At 40.9% G+C, this 25,808-nt stretch overlaps 1 protein-coding gene across 3 annotated transcripts; it reads right to left on the minus strand.

The window, feature by feature from the left end:
- Positions 1 to 1,279: 1,279 nt before the first annotated feature.
- Positions 1,280 to 23,906, minus strand: scml4 (Scm polycomb group protein like 4). 3 transcript variants are annotated; one of them, XM_049590366.1, is made up of 7 exons: positions 23,364 to 23,906; positions 14,968 to 15,247; positions 10,122 to 10,324; positions 7,883 to 8,012; positions 3,890 to 4,060; positions 2,637 to 2,785; positions 1,280 to 2,494 (listed from the first exon to the last, which is right to left on the minus strand). In XM_049590366.1, exons 2-7 carry the CDS (start codon positions 15,206 to 15,208, stop codon positions 2,369 to 2,371), a joined length of 1,020 nt encoding a protein of 339 aa, XP_049446323.1. In that variant the 5' UTR covers positions 15,209 to 15,247; positions 23,364 to 23,906; the 3' UTR covers positions 1,280 to 2,368. The 3 variants fall into 3 exon arrangements, with proteins under 3 accessions (XP_049446323.1, XP_049446321.1, XP_049446322.1); XM_049590364.1 differs by having other exon boundaries at positions 3,890 to 4,102; positions 23,364 to 23,900; XM_049590365.1 differs by lacking the exon at positions 23,364 to 23,906 and adding an exon at positions 16,904 to 16,944 and having other exon boundaries at positions 3,890 to 4,102.
- Between the last annotated feature and the right edge of the window lie 1,902 nt (positions 23,907 to 25,808).

Raw genomic sequence — 25,808 nt, forward strand, 5'->3', positions numbered from 1 at the left:
CCAACGTACTACATTCTGACATTTTTATGATAATTTTACCGACATACTATACTATGGCATTTTTATGAAATTTTTATTGACATACTATACTATGACATTTTTGTGATATATTTATCGACATACTATACTATAACAATTTCGTGATATTTTTATTGACATATTATACTATGACGTTTTTGTGATCTTTTTAGTGACATACTATACTATGACATTTTTATGATATTTTCGACATACTATACTATGCCATTTTCATCGACATACTATACAATATTTTAATATTTTTTTCGACATACTGTTCTATGACGTTTTGCTGCTATTTTTATCGACATACAATACTATGACGTTTTTGTCATATTTTTATCGACTTACTATACTACGACATTTTATTTTCATTGCATACCTTTCTCTGATATTTTTTATATTATTATTATTATTAGTTTCATGATCATTAGACACTTTATTATATTTGTATGGCATAGTGTAACAGAACATTTGTATATTTTTATGACATACTTTACTTTGATTTTTGTTTTTATATTTTTTTGACCTATTATACTATGACAAATTCTAACATCCTTCTTTAACCGTCTCTACTATGACAATTTTTTTTAATCTCTTCTATGTTCTTCAATTAGAAACCTATACTATGACAATTTGGTTACATTTTTTAAACATAGTACAGTGTAAATTTTTCAAGACATTCTATTTGTCGTAATTTATATTATATACATGTATATTACACCACTACCATTACTGCTACTTATAATAATATTAATACATTACACTTTATTGAACAAGAAAGTTTATTTTGCATGAAAAAAGTATGCTTTAAAAAACACTATTAAAAATAAAAGGACAAGAGTCAAAATCGATTTAATATGGGTCACAGGCCTGATAAGAAATCGTGGAAAACATTTGGAGATTTCTAGTTTGAGAGAAACAGCTCCTGTGCCACACAATTGCCTCATTTCTTGTGAATCACTAAAATCAGTTTATCAGATTGGTCAATTGAAAAGGTAAACAGAATGCAGTCCATTCATGAAACACAGAATTCATACATAGAAATACATGCTGCACTCACATAAATCTGTGGCACAAAGTTCAGCAAAACACATGGAACACAAAAGATTAAAGAGTAACAAGTACTGTACAGTCAGTTTAAAAAAGTTTAACCACAAGTTTGTCATATACTGCATGTGACTGCTCATTAATGTGTATACAAGTTGGTTTTTTGTTTTACAATTTCAAATGAAAAACAAAAACTATTTGGTGGCAGCAAAAAAAGTTATTATTAATGCTAAAGACATTTCACTAAATAGTTTGTCACTTTTTACAGTTCGGAGATACTGCTTTGAAATGACTCAGAGGCATTTATGTTCAACATGACTGAAGAGGTATTGCATGAGGAGAATGTAACCTCTATCTGGAAGTCACACAGAGATAGTGGATTGTGGAATGCAGGATGAAAGTGAATAAATTGTTAAGTGTTGTGATTGTAGTGGCAGTAACGGTTTCAGTGAGCACCAAGTTGCACCATTTGAGTTTGCTAAAAGTTGCTTTCTCTCACAGCACTTCAGAAGAACGTGTAAAATTCATGAGAATAACGGCGTCTGTCTTCGTCTCCTTTCCTTCCTGTCACTATGAGTGTGATTATGCGCACCTCTAACGCCTTATCGCTTCACTCTTGTGCTGTGGTTTGTGGTAAAAATCTTCATGTTAGAAAACCCTTTTGTTTCACTTCTCCTCAGCATGAGATACATCACTTATATATAATGCAGATTAACATGTTTTAGTATCTTGATAACATCAAAAGTCTTGACTGCGTGCTGAAGAGTTTGAGAGATCAGTTACAGTTTGTGTGTCAGAGTGATACTTGGGTCAAAAACATCATTATCGGTTTACAACAACTAACTAACAAAAGTATTGTTTTTAAACTGCAGCAGCATTGTACCTCAACCCAAAGACTTCTTTAAGTTTAAATATGATATTGAGGTAAAGCACCATACAAGTTTGTTAAGCTCCCTGTCACTAACGGTGAATGATTTCCATGATCTGCACAAATTCATGCTGTTGAGAGTCAGTTGCAGTAAAGCTTTGTGCAGCCTGTAGAGTGGACAGGTCACATTTCAATATACAGCAGTGGCCATCTTCATGGTGCCAAACTATTCACAATCTAAAGCCATTCAGATACCTGGTGAACAGTGATGGAAATGAAATCATTGCTTCAGCTGTAAATAGTCTTAATATGTACAGTCAACAGTTTGTCGAGAAAGTCTGGGTCTGAAGGCGTCCGTGATTGGCTGCTGATGGTTGTTTGAGATACAGTTTTGGAGAGAGGTGATCAGGGGTTCGGCTCCTCCGCAGGAAATCACAACCGATTCTGTTTGAGCCTGTCGATGTGGTAACAGAGTTTAAGAGCAGGTCCCAGCTTCAGTCCCAGATACTTCATCATCATCTCGCTTTTCAGCAGGAGCAGGGCATCTCCGTCTATCTCCTGAAACCAATAAAAAAACATGTGACATCTGCTGATTTAAATAGAGCAGTTGTTGAAGTTCCCTGCCTAAGAACCCAGAGCATGCTGGGATATAAAGCTGTGTTCCAATACATTTGGTATGACAGTATGACTCTGGACTCACATGCTTCCTGAATGCATCAACGTGGGGTCCCAGGGCTTGGGGGTCAGCATCTTTGATGAACCAGATGACCTCCTCCACTCCCCACCTGGACGGGTCCTTACCAGCAGGACGCTTGCACTCTCCAGAGTCTGGCATCGAACTGTAAGCTACTGTAGGGAACACAGGGGAACAGGTGGAGGAAAGATGCTTAACATAATGGGAATCCAATTACGCAAGCAAACAAAACAACAAGACATTTGAAGTCTTATAATGCCACAAGATTTTACTTCCACAGCATCAATTTTGAACTTAAAGGAATAGTTTAGGGTTATATCACTAAAACGTCATAGTATAGTAGGTCAATTGAAATATCATCAAAATGTCTTAGTATACTATGTCGATAAAAATATCACAAAAATGTCATAGTATAGTATGTCGAAAAAAAATCACAAAAACTTCATAGTATAGTATGTCAACAAAAATGTCACCAAAATGTCATAGTATAGTATGGCGATCGAAATGTCATAAAAATGTCACAGTAAAGTATGTTGATAAAAACATCACAAAAATGTCATAGTATAGTATGTTGATAAAAATATCACCAAAATGTCATAGTATAGTATGTTGATAAAAATATCACCAAAATGTCATAGTATAGTATGTCAAAAAAATCACAAAAACATCATAGTATAGTATATCGATCAAAATGTCATAAAAATGTCATAGTTTAGTATGTCAACAAAATATCTCAAAAAATGTCACAGTATAGTATGTCAATTGAAATCTAATCAAAATGTCATAGTATAGTATGTTGATAAAAATATCACCAAAATGTCATAGTATAGAATGTCAAAAAAAAAACCCACACAAATACGTCATAGTATAGTATGTCAACAAAAATGTCACCAAAATGTCATAGTATGGTATGTCAAAAAAAAAATCACAAAAACGTCATAGTATAGTATGTCGACAAAAATGTCACCAAAATGTCATAGTATAGTATGTCGATCAAAATGTCATAAAAATGTCATAGTTTAGCATGTCGAAAAAAATCACAAAAACTTCATAGTATAGTATGTCAATCAAAATGTCATAAAAATGTCATAGTTTAGTATGTCAATAAAAACATCACCAAAATGTCATAGTATAGTATGTCAATAAAAATGTCACAAAAATGTCATAGTATAGTATGTCAATTGAAATATCATCAAAATGTCATAGTATTGTATGAATAAAAGAAACTAATAAAGCAGTACTGTAAAGTGCAGCCTCACCATTCCTGTTTGCTTCCTGGAAGCTTCCCGGGCTGGACGCTTGTCTGCACAGGCCCATTGGGGTAGAGCAGCTGCTGCCACGGTAACTGTAGGACTGCTTTGGTGGGTACTGTGATGTCATGACGTTGAAGGCGGAGTCGCTGGGATCTACAGCGTAGCGTTTGGAGTCCACTGGTGGGTCACATAAGAAGTCATCAGGCATCGATGTCTCAGCTGGAGAGGGATAACAGGAAGTGGTGTCATTAAAGGGACAGTTCACCCCAAAATCAAAAATACATATTTTCCCTTTTACCTGTAGTGCTATTTATCAGTCTAGATTGTTTTGGTGAGTTTGCAGAGCGTTCTCTCCAGTATAATGGAACTAGATGGCACTCAGCTTGTGGTGCTCAAAGTGCCAAAAAAAATACATTTATAAAACTGAACATCAATGTCTCTTTCTAGAAATCATGACCTGGTTACTCAAGATAATTCACAGACCTTTTTGTCATGGATGGATTTTTGAACAGCTCTACATTGTCAGTGGCCACCCTGGCTTTCACCTGCAAAATGTCACTCATAAACATTAATGTCGTCCTCTTTGGCTGAGCTGTAATGTTAGCTAGCTCAGTGGTGCTAGGTGAGCTAGCAGTAGATGCACTTCCCTCTGTGCTGCGATACCACTGGTGGGTGTAGTTTGGTAGAAAGAAAATAGTTCCCACATGAAACTGCTCACAACAAGGTCTGTGGATTATCTTTAGTAACCAGGTCGTGATTTCTGGAAAGAGACATTGTTGTTGAGTGTTATTTTTAAGTATTGTTTTGGTGCTTTGAGCACCACAAGCTGGGTGCCATCTAGTTCCATTATATCAGAGAGAAGGCAGACACCTCTACAGCTGATATCTCCAACACTCTGCAACTCACACCAAAACACTCTAGACTGATAAATAGCACCACAGGTAAGAGGAGAAATATGTATTTTCAATTTCTGGGGTGAACTGTCCTTTTAAGATACAAGACTAAGACTCTACAGTCATGCTAGCAGCTTTGTGAGGCTGTACTCAGACACAGCAGTGCTATGCTACTGTCAACATGCTAACATGGTCACAATGACATTGCTTACATGCTGATGTTGAGCAGCTATAATGTTTTCCATGTTCATCATCATGTTAGAACATATTAGCATGCTAACATTTGCTAAAGGCAGCCATCGTTAATGGAAATTTGGTATTTGGTCATAAAATGAAGTAGCCTACAGGACATTAGATTGCAAAGCTAAAATTAACGGATCACTGACGTGTCCTTTTAAAGCCAAGCTCATCTGGGAAATTTACAGTGTGGCGTCGGTCTGCCAGTGAGCACAGGTTTTCACTTAGACCAGTATAACATCTCCAGACTTACACGTATGTACTACATTCAACAGCAGTTACATTTGTCACGTCCTCAAACAGTGAGTAAAATGAACACACAGGTGAGCCGTGTTGAAGCCCCCTCAGCCACGGATTTAAAACAGCTGAAAGGCACCTGGTAATTCCTCTGAATCCGCTCCCTTTGTGCCAACCGGTTTCCAGCTCGTCAATAATGTAGATGCCTGCTGGTTATGCCGGGGCTTAGCGCTTATGGATTTGCCTGATGACAGCTTCATATGACGGAAACACTCCACTGAGACGATTCTGAATTGCCTCCACTTTGTGCTCACACAAAAGGTCAAATGTATTTTTGATTGTATTCTGGGAAATCAATTACATGATAAGATCTGCGCATGTGAGTTTGGAGGCTTGTGTACTGACACACAGTGCAGAGCTGCCCTCATATCCCTCAGGAAAAGCTTCATATTTTAATACGTATGTAGTTTAATGTCAATGTTCTTAAATCTTTACAACCTAACATCTTAAATATTCCTCAATAAACCATAAAAATAGGAAAAAAGATGACAAAACAATACATATTTTCATGTAAAGAAAATGATACACTGAAAAAAAGATCAGTATTTGTGCACAGCTGAGACAGTATCCCAAAAAACATCCCTAAAATACAGCGACTATTTTTGAACTGCGTCTCTTCTTCACCAGAGAAATGATTTACATATCTGTTTGGGTGGCACCACAGGGAGCACGCTAGTTTGTAGTGTGTGTGTACTGTACACACACTGTATATGCTTGTGTGTGTGCTTTGCTTCTGTATGCCTACAGTCTGACATCAAATACTTTCTACGATTTGCAAGAACAAAGAGCAAAGCGCCAGTCCTTGACACACGAGACTCCCATTCCCACCTCAAATACACTAAAGGCAGTCTTTAAATATTTGCTTATTCAGAGCAGGACAGACCGAGAGGGGGAAAAAGGAGGGGAAAAATGAAAGCGTGACAGAAAAGGATGGCTTTGTGAAACCTATTTTCTTTTGTGAAAGAATTAAAAACGTCTGATTTCCTCCAGAAGCAGAGCAGGAGACAAGACTGAAAGGGAATAAGAAATAACATATGTTCGGGTGATGTTTGAAGGCGTGTTTTCCTCTTTTTAAAGTATGTAACCATGCACGGTAAACCAGTAGACACTGGTAGAGTGTAATGTTCATTTAAAAAGCATGTGGCATCTCGACACAGAGAACAAGTCATCTGTGTGTTTTAGAGAACAAAGAAGAAAGACACCACACTGACGTGTGTATTTAAGTCACAGTCAGAGCAGGCGCATGAAAAAGACGAGATACAGACATAAAAGAGAGGAAGGGAGGGTGCGTTTCGTACCATTGAGTCACACCGTCAAGTCAAGCTGTGAGTTTATAATAAGTGTAAAAATATTAGAAACCTCCTCCTTATAGAGAACGGCTCAGGTGTCGAGGCATGAAAAAATATTAGACTTGTGACCTGATGTCCTGATGAGGATTTCACTCTGTATAGAATCTGCATCATTTACGAGTGTGTTTAATGGAAAGAAACGGTTGTAAAGTCTGGAGGGCAGCTGTGGCATTTTTAACCAGGACCCTATTTTCCATGTTTTTGTGTTTCATTGACTAATGGAGACAACAATTTTTGGAATTAATAAGCTGTGTATAATACCATCGACGTAGCATACATGTAAACTGATATTGAGTTTTTTTGAGGGTGGGACCTCTTTCTCAGTGGCTGAAATACATTTTGTTGCCGATGCATCCACAGCAGTGCATTGCTTAACTTCCATGTCAGACTGCAGCCTGCATCTCTTGAAAGGTGTTTTCACGCCTTCCGTTTGGTTCGGTTCAATCGAACTCAAGTTCCTTTCCCCCCTAAGTGTGGTTCATTTGGGCAGGTGTGAACACAGCAATCACACTCAGGTGCGCAGAGTGTGATGTGATGCAGAATGACAGACACCAGCACCGTCCAGTCAACGACTTACCTGTCAGTCGGTAGAACTTTCGTATGAACCGTATGAACAGGAACCGAACCAAAACTCAAATGCACCCTTAAGGCCAAAACACAACGACGGCGAATGCAGTGTCAAAAAATACGGCCTTACTATTTTCAATGTACAACCCCACACTGACGGTGACTAGACACATGTCAACACTCCTGGATGCGCCGCCCTACGACACTTCACATAACTGTCCTATTTCTAGCCCCGCTGTCCCTGGAATTACGTGAATTTTTTTCCCCCACTCGATCTCTGCTTGTATACCAGCTCCCGTAGCAGCTCTTCTTCTCTGCTCCTGTAGCAGCTCGACTCCTCTCCTCACCATTGATGCATAAAGAGAACTCCGTAGCTGTTGCTGTGTCTCATGTGTGGCGAAGAATGGATGAGGAGAGACTTGTTTTGAGGCCGAGAAATATCCCAAGCTAAACAACCCATAATCCCGTCATTATAAAGACAGTGGCCATGAAGATACTGCCTGGCGAGTCACAGCTCTGGAGATCGGCTCTTCAGATAAATCAGCTTTAATTAGGGGCTGTCCACACGTGATTTTAAGCTAATGCATTGGTGGAAGAAATACACGTCTTTCAGTAAAAGTAATAACTTGGCTGTGTGTGAGTGGTATTTTTGTTACCTGTTAGGACCTGTGGTGTGGCAGAGTGTGGGACAATCGCAGCATCCTGTGGGATGGAGCCCAGCTCAGGTTCTGGTGTGCTGCTGGGAGGAGAGTTAGCGAGTGGGGACATCACCATCCTGGGCTTCAGCTACACACACACACACACGCGCACACACACACACACAAAAATCAATGAGGGATCCATATGTCATACATATTAAACATCAGAAAACAAAATTGTTGGGTCGATCAAAATTCTTATTTCCTCACCACTAGTGGGGCAAAAAAATGTAAAGGTTGGCCAATGGGTGGCGCCACAGTGTGAAGTGGTATTTGGTAGTCAGTTTTATAAGTCTTAGAGGGGTGTACATTGTGACCCACTGGTGGCACTAGATGAGGTCAGGGGAGGGAGAAGGCACTGGCACTAAAACCTCTTCCATTACTGACAACACTACCACTAAAAACATCAGCACCATACAAATAATAACAGCAATGCCGTAACCATTACAATGATAAGATAAGATATTCTTTATTGTCCCCACAGGGGCATTTGGCTCAGGTAATAGTGCTACACCAAGCTGCAATCAACATAACAGCACAGTGGGACAAACACAATGGAAATAAACACAGAGGATATATGAAGTGTTGCACGTGCCTTGAGATAAACATAACTACACAGGCATTGTAGAAATGAAAAGGAAGTCATAAAAACCATAACACATGATCCATAAAACAAAGTGCAACCGTGTCTACTATCATGCCAAATGCATGAGTAAGGATTAACCTGCTTATGTGTTGAGTAGTGTTATAGAGCTTAGTAAAAAAAGAGAGCTGGTGTGCCTGTCTGAACAGGGCTGTAATCACCATTTTAACAGTGGGGGTGACTATTTTCAATCTACACCTTCTATGACCCAGTTGTCCAGGAGGAGCTGATGGGAATAGACCCTTCACTAAGTCCACTAAGTCCCACCGCTGGATACAGACCGGCCAATCGTACCGTAGCATCGTGCCGGCTCAGACCAGCGTCCGACAACAACACAGCTGTGCTCCATTGACTCTAATGCACTCATTTCAGGTTTTCTTCATTTTCAAGCTGGTTTTGTGGAAAAAGATATACATTTCTTCCCTGTTCCAAAACCAAAATCAAACCCTGAAAAGTGTAGGGTTAGCTAGCTAGCTACAGAAGATATAGCCTACTGAATGTACACACATGCTGCTTTTGCTTTTTAATGATTATAACAGTGAAACAAAGACCGACCCTGCTGTACAGGAGCCAGTGAAGAGAAGCAGGGAAACTGCTGATATTCAACCAGCTCTGTGTCATCGCAGTGTGAGCAGATGAACATTGTTTGACCTCCCGTACAGCAGTGGAGGTCAAGGTGCTGGTAGCAGCACAGGGGTGAAGCCAAACCCAGTTCATCTGCGCACACTGTGATGCCACACAGCTGGTTCAATATCAGCAAAGTTTCCCTTTATATTCATTGTCTTGTGTGGCGATCAGCAGTGATGTGGTGGTTCACTTTTACACTGTGATCTGTAGCCTATAGTTCGGCTTTAGCTTCTAACTATCTTTGTCTTTTTAACCTGTTGTTGCTGCTGAGTCAGTTTGACATCCTGGATATATCCTTCAAACACAGACTGTAGACCCCTCTGTCTGCTTCTCTCTGGAATCACTCTTTCATTTCTCCAAAAATATGATAATATTTCTTCAGGGAGTGCAGTTACAGTGTGGGCTCCGTGTGTACTTATCACTTAGTTGCTTATTTGTGCCAACTTTGAAGAAATTCCCTCAAAGCGTTCTTGAGGCGAACAGATGGACAGACAACCCAAAAATATAATACCTCTGGCTACGGCTGTTGCCAGCACGAAGGCATAAAAATACTGCTCATACAGCCAATAACAACACCGTCACTAACGACAAAGTGATACTGATGCTAAAATAAATACAGGTAGCTAGTGAAGCAGTGATAATTAAAGGCACTACAGAGTAATGTTTTAATGAGCGGATCTCGTGCTCTACGTATCTACATGAGAATGCATATGTATGTGACATTCACATTCCTAGGTGCTGGTGCTAATGAGCTGACAAACCAAGCAAAGCATGAGTTAAAGGCACAGATGAAGAGGACTGACAGCTATGTAAATATAGATACGAACAATCCAGGTGTTAATATGCTCATAAACTGTGTTTGCAAATGTTTTATATGGAAAGAAACGCTTCCAACACACAATAAGGAATCTTAATGTGAAGACTGACCTTAAACCCCGGCTTCCTGCCTCTCTTCTTCGGCACCTTGAGAGGTGACAGAGGCTCAACGTAGTGACTCTGGAACTCCAGCTTACGGATGGGAGGTCGTCCTCTCTTCCTGCCCGGCACCTTACCCTGAGGCCCGGCGATGAACTGGGGGCCGAGAGCTGGAGTCTGCATCTCTGAGCCGGCAGACAGGGAACTCATCAGACCTGAGGGAGACGACAGGGAGAGATTATTAAAATGCAATCTCAAAGTAACAGGAAGTGGCAGCTTTAAACTGCACGCACCACTGCCTCGGCTCCAAACTGGAGCGGAAACTTAGATGTACATGTGAGACAACCCCCACCTCCTCCCCTCCACACACACACACACACACACACACAAACAGAAACTATAGGAAACAGTAGAAAACAAAGCCAGAAGAAGCATTGTACTCTGTCACACCCCTCCCCCTCTCCAACTGCAAAGATTGCAATAAATATCATTACTGCACACACACACACACACACACACACACACACACACACACACACACACACACAGAGGAAGTGAAAGCAAAGCACATATACCTACAACACCCACATGATCAAACAATCGATCAAGTGCACATTCAGCAGTGCTTTCAAGTGTTTGTGTTGCTACCATTCATCCACAGGGCCGTCTCTCTGCAACGCTCTCTGCGTAATTTCATTCATGCAACACAGACGCTTACCTGAAATGGCCTTTGAATCTGACGCTAAGTCACTCTGTGCTGACTCTGTCTGTTTTACAAACCAGCTGTCATATATCTGCTGTTCTTTTATATCTGATGCCTGAATAAAAAGCAAAACTGGCTTCACTTTAGAGCAGAGAGACTAAAATAGAGGATAAAATCATCCTCCTGTGATGATAAAGTGTCATAGCAGAAAGAGGAGAAACAGGAACAGAGGCAGACAGAGCACGTGAAAATGCATGAAGCCTCTCAGACCAAGTCTTGTACAAAAAAGCAGCTTCAAAATTAGCCCAGAAAGATGATTATTTCCTACCATGCACACAGCCGTCTGGTAATCACTGTCTGTGTGATGCTTCGCTCCAGCAGCAGGTTTTCTGAATAATCTCCCTGATGGATCTCCGACAGCCTGCCTCTACTGTTCTCTGCTGCTACACACTGTCAAGACGCCGGCAACTCTGCGTGTCTCTCTTCCTCAATCTCCAACCCACCTTCCTCCGAAACAACCCCCCTTCTCTTCCCTTCCCTTCTAGCCTAACCCCCTTCCTCTGTGTCCCCTTTCGGTCGTCATAGCAACACGCCTCTAACATCCCGCGGCAGCCGGCAGACGTGCTGAGCTCAAAACGATGTCTGTATGTGTGTGTGTGTGTGTGTGTGTGTGGTGTGTGTGTGTGTGTGTGGTGTGTGTGTGTGTGTGTGTGTGTGAGAGGAAGGGGGGGGAGACTGTAATGTAATTACAGTTGCCGCAGCTCAGGGTTTTTTCTTTTCTGTCTTTACAGGGCGACAAGGGATTCACGCTGTGTGGTGTGTTGTGCTGCGAGCGTTTCAGGGTTACACCACTGTAATCTGTCCTCAAATAATATCTGGAGAAATTTCTGCACATGTGTGAAGATTCCTGCCAAATTGTGAGATCTTTTTAATCACTCTTAAAGGGTTGAAGTTTTCATACAGAGTCTGGGTTTCTCTGTAAACATCAAAAGGGCTCCAGCAAGAAGCCCTTCAGGATTCTCCGCCGCTTTTGTTTGTGATGAAAGATCATATTGCTGTCAGAGCTCACCGCCTGCCTTTTATTTATAGGTTTCCTCTGCCTTTGTGTCAGCTTACGTGTGTTTGTTTTTATCTATTATATAAAATCTACACATGGAGAAGAAGAAAAAAGACCAGCCACAGCCAAAGGCGAGGCGTTCTACCTGCTGAGGTGCAGGCTCCAGAGGGCCACAACTGTGGAGCACACCTCAGGTTTTTTTTTTTAACCTCCCCTTCACCAACATATATCGATTAGTTACGCTTGGGTTGCTATGCCGATTCCTGTTTGCGGTCAAAGAAGCCACGCTGGTGGGTTTTAACACTCAATCAAAATCAGGTTAACCTTTCGCAGGGGAGGATCAAACGCTGGCGCGCCCTCGCTCGCACGCAGAGCCGCTGCCAGCGTGTAAAGAGATTTGTCAGGAGTCGGCTGTAAAGCGGTCGCTCACAAGCTGTTTCAGCGCCGAATGTGACAGGCCAGACAAATTGCGGCGTTTCATTACTCGAAGCGTATACATGATAATAAAGAAATGGAGGAAAATAAACAGCAAGGTCAGGACAATAGGGCTGTAATGCCGTGTGATGGCGATGGCAGGAGGCCCCTGTGACGGAAAGGGAACCGTAAATCATAAAAGTAATTACACAGTGAGATTAATCCTGATGTCCCTCCTCAATCAGTCCTGTCCCATTACGGCGCATCACGTTACAGACACAGACAGACTGAGAGGGAGCAGATAATCATCTTTTACTTAAAAAGAATTGGATACAAGGAGGAGGAGGGGAGTCCATTAACACTGGCTGACAATGTGAGGCAACTCCTCTGCCTCCTTTTCGCAGGCACCGCTGCACCCTTGCACAATACATCTGGGACCGCAGCCTCATTTGTTTATGGCTAATTAAGCAATTAGGAGATCAGTGAACCCCTACGCCCAATTTCATTTTCCGACGACGGGATATTGTCTCCTTTTTTGGGAGCTGAATGGCAGAGGAGGGCATTTGGAAGCTGTTGGAGCCACTGTTATGGCCACAGTAATGCAGCAATGATCAGCCATGATTAGCATAACTTAATCAGCAGCTTCAGGGGATGGAGATTTGTATCTGTTTTCACTTATGCAAAGGGGAAACTGCAGTGAAGTGAATTATGCTAGTGAATTATGCTAAACTGCACACCTACACACACACAAACAAACAGTCGCACACACCGACACGCTGCAAAGAATAACTGCATTTTAACTAGAAACTATACACTCCTCACTTAGAATAGATCTCTGTGTGTGTGTGTGTGTGTGTGTGTGTGTGTGTGTGTGCGTGTGTGTTCTCTAATCAATGTAACAAACCCCCTGAATTTATTTACAGCTCAGGCAGGGCGTCGCCATGGTAACAGACAGTGAAATCGGATCCTGCGCCAGAGTCATGTGATAAGGTGGGAATAAATAAACGCATAAACAACAATGTGTGTATTAAATAAGGCGCGCTCACACACACATGTATGCACACACACACACACACACACACACACACACACACACACACACACACACACACTGCCGCTCCTTATCTCCACTGAGTTCCCTCATAACACAACACACTCCAGAAGAAAAGGGGGGAGGTGGAGAGTATTCCATCAGCTGTGGGTCAGAGAGGAGGGGAAATGAGAGAATATGATAAATCACATGCAGGAATATTTAAATGGCCTCTTCTCTTTCTGACACACACCACACACACATATGCATACGTGTCTAAATAGACCACACACACTTGCAACTCAAGAATGGCTTCTTGAGTTGCTGTTTCCCCTTAGAGGTGAAGTGCACAATTTAGAGGGATTTTGTGGCGTCTAGCGGTGAATTGCAGATTGTAACCACCTAAAACTTCCAGTTAGAATTTCTTTAGTGTTTATTGTTCAGAAAGTTTTTATTGGGAGCCGAATTATCTGCAGAGGTCTCTTCCTCTCCGAAACAAATAGACCAGAGGATTAAAACCGTTTGTCCATAACATGCTATTGCGTGCCTCTTCCTTTTCTCTCATAGGTGTGCTCACCTTTTTCTGACCCAGACATTCAGGAGGTTTGTACCGTGAGCTAAATTATCCACAGAGGTCTCTTCCTTTCCAAAATGAACAGACCCAGTCATTAAAAATGACAAAAACACCAAATAACACATTACAAATCCATGTATTTCCAGTTTGGTACGTCGCTGCAGGCGGCTAGTTCTACACATGCTTATGTCTGCTCACATTTTTTCTCTGATAACTTAAGATCCAGACGTTCAGAGGGTTTTCACCAGAAGCCAAATATCCACAAAGATCTTTTTCTCTCTTTAGCCTAACTGCATCTGTCATTAAATACATTTTTTACATTGTGGTATTTCTGCTTTTCGACATGTTTCGTATTTTTCAACCTGGAACCCATTTTCCCATGTTTACGTGTAGAAGTGACTAATGAGACAACATTTTTTTAAAATCCATCTAGTATTAAGCAAGAATGCTGCAGACGGCAATGGTGAAACAGACTGCAATGTAACCATTTGGGACATGTGTACGTCCACTAAAAGTGCTTGTTTTTGTCACTGACAGGCTCATATTGTGATACTTAGTGTCTGACAGGATTATGAAAAGGATCCCTACAGAGATAGACCCTTTGTTTAGGAGTAAAATCCCTGAAATCACAATCGTGAAACCCATCAGACTCCATTTAAATAAGCAGTAATTTTAATCATCATCATGTTTATGGTTAAATAAAAATTATCTATCTCCGTAGGGATCCTTTCTTTAATGTTGCCAAACACTTACAATAACAATCTGAGCCTGTCAATGACAAAAACAAGCACTTTTAGTGAACGCACACTGACGGTGAGAACATGCCCTGAGAGGTTACTCTGCAGCCTATGTCCCAATTTCAAAAATGGTTGTACTCATCAGTCACTTTAAAAACATGGGAGAATAGGTTGAAAAATACGGAACTTCATCTTTAAGTAAAGGATCTAAGTACGTCTTTCATCACTGATGTTAAACTGTAATCCATAAAACCATTTACATTTCAGCAAATACAAACAATTGGGAAAAATCACCCCTTCAAAATAAAGTGCTCTGAAGCACTTTTTAAGAATCAGCTCTTACTTTGAGTGCAAGTGTTGGAGGCCCGGCTCCTCAGTCTCCGCCCGACTGGCTCTGACTCCGCCTCCAAGTCCACCAGCTGCCAGCAGCCCCGCCCCCGGTTGTCACGGCGATCCAAGCGCAGACGAAGACGCACACCCTTGCTGAGGACACCAGGTAACCAGGAGACAGGACGAGGAGGAGGAGGGGCCAGTTCCAGGTAGGAGTCAGGAGAGTTGAAATCCCGTCCGCCTCGCAGTCTCATGCCCTCGCAGCCCGCCAGGGGGAGGCGAGATACATCACACTGGAGACACGGAGAGAAAACACTCAACAACAACAATATACATCAGATCTCGGACAGGTCTGTAGGCCTGCTGTCAGACATGAATGTATTCACAGTTCATTTTTTAATCAATCTGAATTCTACTAATCACCCTTCGCTCGAGATGAAGAGCTCCGATATTCCATTTCTCAACATTAATCGTGTCCTTGACAAATTAATTTCAGGCCTGTAATCCTCAGACAAAATGAGTGTTGAAACGGCAAACAGCAGGCAGACTGAAGGAAAGCTGGAGATGGAGAGGAAGAGACAGAGAGAAAAGAAACTGGGGGGAGGCTGCGGTGTAATTATACCAGTGTGTGTCCAGAGGTCAAAGAAATAAACTGGTGGCTAATGGGAGAATATGGCTCTGCTAATGATAAAAGTATTGGGGACAATGTGTCTATTGTGCTGTAAAGTGAATGCAATTTGGCCTCCAGGGGGCTGGATTTACTGATTAACATTAACTAACTAAGCTCTCAGTCCCCTCTGTGTTGGAGGGAACAAAGGCGGGTGAAGAGGGGAGAGAAAGACGCTGAGAAACTTTTTAAAGCTGATGGGAATGTTCACATTATCACTCATTAACCTATTCGGCAAGCAGATCTTATCTTCTGTTTGGTGGTTGTTAGTCCGGCAGTAATTACTGTTCGTCAGGAAGCCCAGGGCTTTATGTGCCATTATCAGGCAAATAATGTGTGTAATTTTATGGCTTCTTCTCCCAACAGCCTTCGAAGTTAAATTTTGGGATGCATCATTACTTCTATAACATCTTGTCTCATCACAAAAATTTAATTAAGCATATAGCACAATATATATGGTTTAAACACAGACTTCTTGATTCCAAAAATTAGACAGGGATAAAAGTACCCATAATATATTAAAATGTCTTCTTTTGGACTAAATTAATTGATCTAAACTGTAATCAGATATTATGATACTGTATGCTCTGTGGTTCTCTATCCAAACACAGCAGTGCTTTTAACTAAATGCTAATGTTGTGCTAACAACGACAATGCTAACATGCTAAAAGGTGCTCTATTTGACACTCTTAGCACATATATGATTCAGAGTGTGATTCAGGTGGTCTTCACACGGTTCATGGAGGTGGCTGAGCCGGCAGCTAGCAGCTAATGTTAACAGTGCTAAAAAACATGGTGGTGGCTGAGCCAGCTGCTAGCAGCTAACGTCACTGGCAGTGCTAACAACATGGAGGTGGCAAAGCCAAAGCCAGCTAACGTTATTCCCAGTGCTAACAACATGAAGGTGGCTGTGTCGGTAGCTAGTAGCTAATGAACTAACAACATGGAGGTGGTTGAGCCAGCAGCCAGCAGCTATCGGATAAGATTACTAACTGTGCTAACAACATGGAGGTGGCTGAGCCAGCAGCTATCAGCTAACATTACTAACCGTGCTAACAACATGGAGGTGGTTGAGCCAGCAGCCAGCAGCTATCGGATAAGATTACTAACTGTGCTAACAACATGGAGGTGGCTGAGCCAGCTGCTAGCAGCTAACATTACTAACCGTGCTAACAACATGGAGGTGGTTGAGCCAGCAGCCAGCAGCTATCGGATAAGATTACTAACTGTGCTAACAACATGGAGGTGGCTGAGCCAGCTGCTAGCAGCTAACATTACTAACCGTGCTAACAACATGAAGGTGGCTGAGCCGGCAGCTAGCAGCCAGCGTTGTTATAAGTGTTGCCAACATGGTGGTGGCTGAGCCCGCAGCTAATAGCTAACATTAACTGTTACAACATGGAGTTGGATGAGCAGCTAGCAGCTACTGGTATTAACAGTGCAAACAATGCTTACAGTGGCAACAGTGCTGACAGAGCTAATGGTGTTAACCTTGCGCTCATGACAGCGCGAGATATAAACCTTAATGGCCTTTTTCTTGGCTACACTGTAATGTTAGCTAGCTCAGTGGTGCAAGGTGAGCTATCAGTAGATGCACGCTTCCTTCTGCACGGTGATACAGTTGGCAGGTGTAGTTTGGTAGAAAGAAAATAGTTCCTACATGAAACTGCTCACAACAAGGTCTGTGGATTATCTTGAGTAACCAGGTCATGATTTCTGGAAAGAGATATTGATGTTGAATTTTTCCAAACATATTTTGAGTGCCATCTAGTTCCATTATACTGGAGTAAAGGCAGACATTTTTACCGCCAAATTCTCCAATGCTCTGCAACCCACACCAAAACTATTCAGACTGATAAAATAGCACTACAGTTAAGAGGGAAAATCATTTTGGGGGGGTTTTCAGGGTAAACTGTCCCTTTAAGATGAGTAAATGAAAACAGATCGGGAAAAGTAAAAAGGGCAAATTGTTCTAACAATAGCTTTACCAAATAAGCAAACCCTTCACACAAAAAAGTCCCTCCACACATTGCAATGTTTTTCTGTTTGCGAATGTCTATGTGAATAAAAATCAGAGGAGAAATATAAGAAGAGAAGAGACTGTGTAACTGTGGGACATAAAAAGGGCAGATAACACATTTCTGACTTCTGAACTGTCAGCTTCGATCAGGTTGGAGATGAAAAAAATCTGCCCTCAACCCAAATATTTCATATTTACTAAAAAAAAAAAAAAATCAAAAACATCAAAGAGTCATCCTAAAAACATGAAAGAAGACTGTTCCTCACACACACACACACACACACACACACACAGTCGCTATCTCGAGCACCGTGAAACAACCGGAATGAAAAAAAGTTAGATTTGACGAAACAGGGTGCAACCAAGCCCACACACACACACACACACACACACACACACACACACACACACACACACACACACACAGGGGAATGCTTCTGTTTCTATCTAAAGGCTCTGAGTCCCATGAGAGCAGGAAACTACTTTATCTTGCCACTCTACCAAAACACTTGTGGCTTGGAGCCCCGCCAGGAGCGTAGCTGTTGGAGAGATTTCTTTAACAAAATCAAACACGAGCGGACACACACATACACACACACACACACACACACACACACACACACACACACAAAAGCTGAGGAAGACACAAGCAGTGATGGAGAAAATTCCTGAGTGGATTGAGAGAAACTCAGTCTTATGGCTTTACTGGAATGACCTACATAATAAAACTTGTATAAATAATTCTCAGGTAGATGTGAGGTATGTTTGGAGGAATACCTGAACACTTTGCTAGCTTTCACACTGGTGACTAAATTATATATCATAGCAGATTTGCAAATTATAGATTCACAGGTTTACTGACGATGTAAAATGCTGTAAATTAACATTTCCAGGTTAATATTTTCATGTGTCTACAAGCTAATATGAGCCTAACTTCAATCAGACATCAGGCTGGAGCACTGACATGGAAGCTAAGTAATGCAATGCTGTGGGGAGGTCAGCAACAAAATGTATTTCAGCCAGCTAACAAAAAGATCTACTCAAAAAAATCAATATCTGTTTAAGTATACGTTATATTAGGAATAGGACAGTGACTTCCAACAGGACAATGAATCACTCTCTTCAAAGCCAGACTCCATTGAGAAAAACACTGATGCCAGTCGCCAGATGTAAAACGTTAACGTTAGGCCATAAATGAACTACACTACAGCTGCATTACCTAACGTCACCACCATAACAAGACTGGCACAGTCTTTTGTAGAGCAAAATGTGAAAGTCTCTTAAGCTATGTTAACAACAGACCTTATTTCAGATATCTAACCAAAAACCCATTCAAAAAATCTGCTGACTTTGAGATGAGGGAACCATGAGTGGTAACTAATTTCTGGGTTTTAGGAGAAATGACACCCTGGTACCTCTGCTTTATGTGTAGGTGTACACCCGAATGTTAATCAGGGATCTGCTGCTGCTGACCCTGGTGCTGGAATCGGAAATAGGGGTGGAGGCATGGTGGAGACAAGGGCAGAGAGGAACATTTGTTGGTGGGTTGTACAGGTATTCCACTACCCGACGATTCCCATCGTGCTGAGTTTAGAATTTTTTTTGTTCATAAAATACGCCGCACATTGTGTGCATTGCCCTGAAGCGATTTGCTACAAAATCTTAGCAAGAAGTCAATGTCTGTGAATTTGAACTTCCCCATGTTGCCCAGGATACAGTGACATCCTGCTAGCGAGCTGTGGATCCTCTGCCCTGAGCATCCCGGCCGAAAACAAAATGTGGCGTCCTGATGACATTAATGCGAGAGGCATTCATTAAATTACTTATAAGAATAGATGAAGTTAATTAATTGGAGATTTAAAAATGTAGTAAAATCCTACTTCCCATGTCTTTGCGTTCTTAAGATTTTTGAAAAACTGATTTAAGACATTTTAATAACATTTCAGGCCTTATTTTTACATTAATGAATTCAACGCCTTTAAAAGATCCCCAGGTACTCTGACTAATCATCTCAGCTCTATCTGGGTTACACAAAATCTAATTGCCATCACACTGAGAGGCCCCTCGCTGCACTGTGCAATTCATGGCTGTCACATTTGGCATCCTTCAGACAAAACATCACCTCCTGTCTGCTGGAAGGAACGCCCTGCTCCTTGTACGATACATTTGGGGGTCAAACGTGGAATTTGGGGCACAAAACACGTCAGAAAATCATCCAGCGTTCTGCTTTCAGTCACGCAGCTGTTTGTGAGTGTATCTGCTTTCTCATTGTGAACACCGACCTTCATCCGTACAATGCCTTGCTTTTGTGTGAGGTGTGAAAGCCTCTTCACTCAGTTTCATACAGCCGCTCTGAAAAGACCAATAATGTGCCACCCTGTTACTATTTCCCTCTTCAATTCAGCGCTGACCATCTATTCTTTATTAAAAAGCTTTCTCAAACAGCCCGTACAAAGGAGAACAAGGCTCAAAACAAATTCTGGAATGTCCCTGCGGTTGTGCCGTAACATCGACAATGTCGCCCGCTCCTCTGAAATTCTTGTCTTTTCAAAAGCGTAAAGAAATATGCAATTAAGTCAATAGATGTAGTGGGACGCCACCAAGGGCATAGATCTTTTATGTTCCAATTTCTAGTGGAAATGTCTTTGTTTATGTAAAGAAAACGCAAAATTCAGGCAGGTGACACTTTAGAATATAAAATATAATGGAATATAATGCAGTGAGGGTCTCAGGCATTCCGTGTCGCTTTTAAATATTTTTCCTCCTGCAGATCAGCTTTTCTCATTACATGGTAGCCCTGCTGCATAGAGTTGAGCCGAATACTCAGATGATAGACAGATAAATAAATATCGTACGAGTAAAATGTGTCAATGTCTGTACTTGCAATAGTAAATATAGCAACTTCTGATCAAACCATATCGATATCAAGTTTAAAATAACAACTTTCACTTAGGCCACACCCACTTTTGATTTAAATCCAACCCACTTCCATCTTACACTCCGCCCATTCTGAGTACAGATACGGTTACAGATCATTTAGCTGGTTGAAGAGACACAAATACAGATAATGGTGATCTTGCTCATCCCTACTGCAGAGTCAACACACATGTAGGCATTAAATGAATTCATAAACCCCTGGACTTTAAAAGCTCCTAACTGTAGTCATGAATGGAAAAACTGGACAAGAAAAACGGTGTCAAGAATTTGTCAGTTACTGATCGGTTCATGCACGTTTTTGGGTCATCAAACAACCACTTGAGGGGATTATGTTACTATTTTTGGAATATGCATATTTGTTTCCTCTGTATTTACCTTTATTGTGCAAATAAACTTTTCTCAAAGCGTTCTCATTTGTTTGTCAACGTGTCTTTGTGCAGGCTACTTTTCAGAGCAGTTTTAATAATTATTAAGGCTGTCCCAAATTCCAGTTTTTGTGCGTCAAAGCTCGTTTATTTGTGACATATGCCAGTTTGCATGCCTAGTTTGTTTTACGTTTTTAAATTTTGAAATCTTTAATCTGACTCTTTCCCCTTGACTGCTGTAACACTGGAATTTCTCAATTGTGGGATCAATAAAGGTGTATCTTATCTTATCTTATCTTATCTTATCTTATCTTATCTTATCTTCACTTTCGTATATCTGGCACTTGACTTTTTGGGGGCCACCTTGCAAATTCTGAAACTATTCCAGACACTTGACTTCTACAAAATCTTGCTAGTGTATCACATGTCCAGCTGGTCACCGACAACACTGAAAGTTACCATTTGGTTGAATTTAGGTTGCAACGTTGGGTGACCACAAATCAATGTCAGGACAACGTCTAATGCCAATGTCAGTTTGACGCAGAATACTGGCGACAGACAACGATAAGATTTTGTTGGTTATCAGTTGTGTTAAGTAACCTAAATCCATTGTCTCCCAAATTTCTCTTCATCTTGACATAGAAAGACGCCATATAGTCGTGAGGTATGGAGATCAAAGCCCAGTGTCTAAAAAGCGTCATCATGTTAACATCACTAGAGTTGCAATGGCATGAGATTTTCACGGTACAATTACCGTCTCAGAAAATATCACGGTTTCACAGTATCACAGTATTACAGAGTTTATATTATTATCAGTCAGAATGATCCTTAAAGGAATGAAAAATGAAAGAGTTATTTTTGGTTTGACAAATTACTATAAGTGAACACTGTGACCATTTTGTTAATGGAACTTTGTGTAAAAAGTCTCCCCTTAGAAAATAACTGAAATAAAGAGGAGATTCAAAGTCCAGCTGCATTTTTTCTCTTCATTATCATAGATAAGTCCACAGTGGTAGAAAAAGATTTATCTATGCACTCTTACATCTATACTTTTACTTTACAGTGAGACACTACATGGATGTAAGTGTGCAGAAATCTTTTTCTACCAGTTCGGATTTATTGATGTTTCCAGCACCTTGTCAAGACCAAGCCAAGTGGTGCTGCGGTTATTCTGCATCATTATTGTAGATAAGCAAATGTACCCGGCATATTAAACCATCAACTTTTATATCATGGTATACCTACCTAAATTAAATTAAATTAACTATTATTTAACTATTAAAAATGTTAAATTAATAATTTCTTATTTTCTTTGGTATTTTTGTTATATCCTCCTAAGATTTGAACTTTTGTTTGGTATACATTTTTAATTTCTCCCTAACTATTTGGGATCAGCAGGACCAGATAAGTATAAAAAAAACTCAACATTGTCAAAATTATTAAGTCCCAATGTCCTCAGACGAGACAATAATAAAGTCCCAGTGTCTTCAACCACATTTGTATATTGTTAACATATGTTATTTTGCTCTTTACATCGAATTTGGAACTATTAAATATTGCACACCTTGTGTATATAAGATGTGAGATGCCACTGTTAATGTTCAGTTGTCCTATTTTATTTTTTATCCCTTTTTTTGGATATTAAAAGTGGATCAAGTTACCCAAAGAAGCTGTCACCATGCTCTTACCTCACCCACAGCCCTTTGATAGTTAATTCATTAACTACTAAGTTTACAGGTAAGACAGGTGAGAGAAACCCGCCCTACATAACCTAATCTAAGGCCTTGGTTTTTTTTTGATCCCAAACATATTCAGTAGAAAAGAGCTGTTGTGTTGTTCTGTCCAACTATTTGCATTCTTTTCCACTCATGCATTAGTTCTTCCACACACACACACACACACACACACACACACCACTGTACCACCAACATGCCGCTTTGCATTGTGGTCTCAAAGGCAAATTTAGTCTGGTTTGTCCAGTGTCAGCCCACTGGTGTCTTTGAACCTACCTGTGCACAGTGTCCTTTAGGCAAATGAGGATTTATTAAAGCACACTGAAATCAACTTTTATGTGTCAGGAGAAAATAAATTTGGCTTGAATATTAATGACGATTACAAAAATGTCCATACAGACTTACAGGCATGTATGTATGTTAGGATCTTTATCATCTCAAATTGAAATAGGATAGTGTATTAAGGAGCCTATATATCAGCATAGCAGCATATGGCATCTCTATAAATATCTCTACAGACTTCTACAGGCACTGAAGTGAGTTTATAGTGACCTTGTTGCAGGTTATACAGCCTACTGTAGTGTAATCTGCGATGAATAATTTGACATTGATGTGTTCTGTGTTTAATCATCTTATAAAATATTAGGCTAAATGGTGCCTTTAAGTGATAGAGTCTGATATCTTTACCTATCAGGATGGGGTCGATCAGCGGCAGGAATCCATTCCTCCACAGCAGGCGGGCTGCGTGCAGACACTGAGCCGGCGCATGGAGCAGCGGCGGCGGCAGGAACACCACGGAACTCTCGGCTCGGGTCAGTCCGGGTTCCACCCCTGCAGTTGCGGCAGGGAAGCGAGCGAGCACCGCGGGCTGGGCTGGAGTCTGGTGTGGAGTCTGCTGAGCCGCAGTTTTGACCTTCCCGACGCTGTCCGGAGGGTTTTGGTGTTGGCAGGAGTTGCAACGTCCTCAAGGGCGCAAGTTGTGGTGAGGCAGAATCGTGAGGATGATTTCCCTATCTGGCTTTAAAGCTGCATCTCATTTACCTGCAGAGGCACACACAGCACGGTAAATAAAAAAAAAGAGGAGCACTCAAACTGGAGAGGTTCAGCCCCCTTCTGATATCACAAAAACACTGGCTGATAGATACGGAGTGGGTGTTTGAGCTCAACCCAAATTTCTAACAATTCCTACACTGCTATTTTTATTATCATGCGCCTCATAATTTAATTATTAGCTTGCATACCGTTGTTGTTTCTGTCCATTAGGCTGGATCTACACACACACACTGATCCTATCTTTGACAGGTTAATGTTTCCAGGAGCTTATGAGCCTCATCGTGATGTTATCTTGAGAAACTGACCTCACATTTGCAAAACTTACCGACAGGGAATCCCCACACCTGTCGAGGAAACTGGTGTTCATGACAGTTGGTGTTGGACCTCTACTTACCCATCACTGGAATATGAACCACCTGAGAACACTAAAGTGGAGTAACATATGCTGAGACAGAGTTTGACAGGGTTCCTTTACAAGACATCAGCACAAGATTGGGTAACAATGCAGGACAGACCTTAGATGGTGGTGGTTGAGTGCAGGGGTCAGCAACCTTTACAGTCTCAAGAGACATTTTTGGCCAAAAAAAAAGGGGAAAACAATCTGTCCGATTAAATCTGAGCCTCATAATGAAGGTAGCACAGCCTTTAAAGCTGAATTTAGCCCATCAACATTATAGATTTAAATGATTCATGTATGAATTACTGGTCAACATTTTACTGTAGGCATGAAAAACAAAAATTTGAAGTTCGTCTTACTATAATGACGAAAACTCTGTGTGTGTGTCTGTTCCACGTTTTTCTCCTCACTGACTTGGTCAATCCATGTGAAATTTGGCACAGTGGTAGAGGGTCATGGGAGGATGTGAATGAAGCAATATTACATCAGTTGGCCAAAGGGGGGCGCTATAGCAACCGAGTGAAATTACAAACTTTGAATGGGCATATCTCATGCCCCGTATGTCGTAGAGACATGAAACTTTGCACAGAGATGCCTCTCCTCATGAGGAACAAATCTGCCTCAAGAACCCATAACTTCCGGTTATATAGATTTCCCGCCATTTTGAATTTTTTGAAGAACACTTCAAATCAATCTCTTCCTAGGAAGTTTGACCGATCTGCATGAAACTCGGTGAACATAATCTAGGGACCAATATCTAAAGTTCCCTCTTGGCAAAAGTTGGAAAACTTACTAAAACTGAGCTTCTATAAAGCAATGAATATTGCGGAGGGCGTGGCTCATCACATAAAGGTGTATAACATCTCAAGGGTTTCACCCATCACCACACAACTTTGTAGGAATATGACCACACATAATCTGAGGGGACCCCTCCATTATTGACCCCATCAAACAAAATGGGGGCGCTAGAGAGCTAATTTCTTATCTAGGCCTAACCGCCATATGGATTGTTACTAAACTTGGTAGATATGTAGAACAGGACGCCTCAAGGTGACTGGAGAAATTTAACTCTAATTGGCAACTGGGTGGCGCTATAACAACAGAAAAATGTTTAAATGCGACTGATCGCTGTGGCTCCCCCTGTGGCCTAATGTTTGTTTTTTTTCTCTAATTTTTGCTATGACAAAGTCATGGTATGGTATGCTGTACATAATGGGTATGGACTAGTTATTTTAAAACAAGCATTTTTTACTGGGGTGGACAACATGTGTTTAAGTTTTTAATTGAAAAACAATGAAAAAAATATGTATTATGTTAAACTATAGAAATATGTTCTTAATGCTGTTAAACTGGAGTGTTCACATATTTTGATATACTCCAATGCTATTAAGTGCCTGTGCAAATGTGTTGAACCTTGCCTCTGACTCCTCAGCCTCCCCATTCTCTCTTTCTACACCTCCTTCTTGTACCCTCCTCCCTCTTCACTCCTCAGCCCGCCACACAGTGCTCCCTGTTATACTATATAATTTTTTAAATAAACTTTTCCTACAAAAACATCCTGTCAAAATATTGTTTTTGTCACAGAATTTGCAAGTTACATTCTGATAATATAAATTAATTTATTTAAAGCCCACAAAGTCACTGCAGATGAGGAACAAGGTTGCAGTATTGGTATTAATTGT

This window comes from Epinephelus fuscoguttatus, linkage group LG11 (assembly GCF_011397635.1).
Source record: "Epinephelus fuscoguttatus linkage group LG11, E.fuscoguttatus.final_Chr_v1".
Classification (NCBI taxonomy): domain Eukaryota; kingdom Metazoa; phylum Chordata; class Actinopteri; order Perciformes; family Serranidae; genus Epinephelus; species Epinephelus fuscoguttatus.

What these genes read in the sequence shown, in the direction of transcription:
- scml4 (XM_049590364.1), bottom strand. Translation starts at nt 15,208, where the DNA reads ATGAGACTGCGAGGCGGACGGGATTTCAACTCTCCTGACTCCTACCTG. An exon ending in CACACCACAGGTCCTAACAG is followed by an intron (nt 4,103 to 7,882) that starts GTAACAAAAATA and finishes ATCCCTCTCCAG; the next exon opens with CTGAGACATCGATGCCTGAT. An exon ending in CCAGGAAGCAAACAGGAATG is followed by an intron (nt 2,786 to 3,889) that starts GTGAGGCTGCAC and finishes TGTTCCCTACAG; the next exon opens with TAGCTTACAGTTCGATGCCA.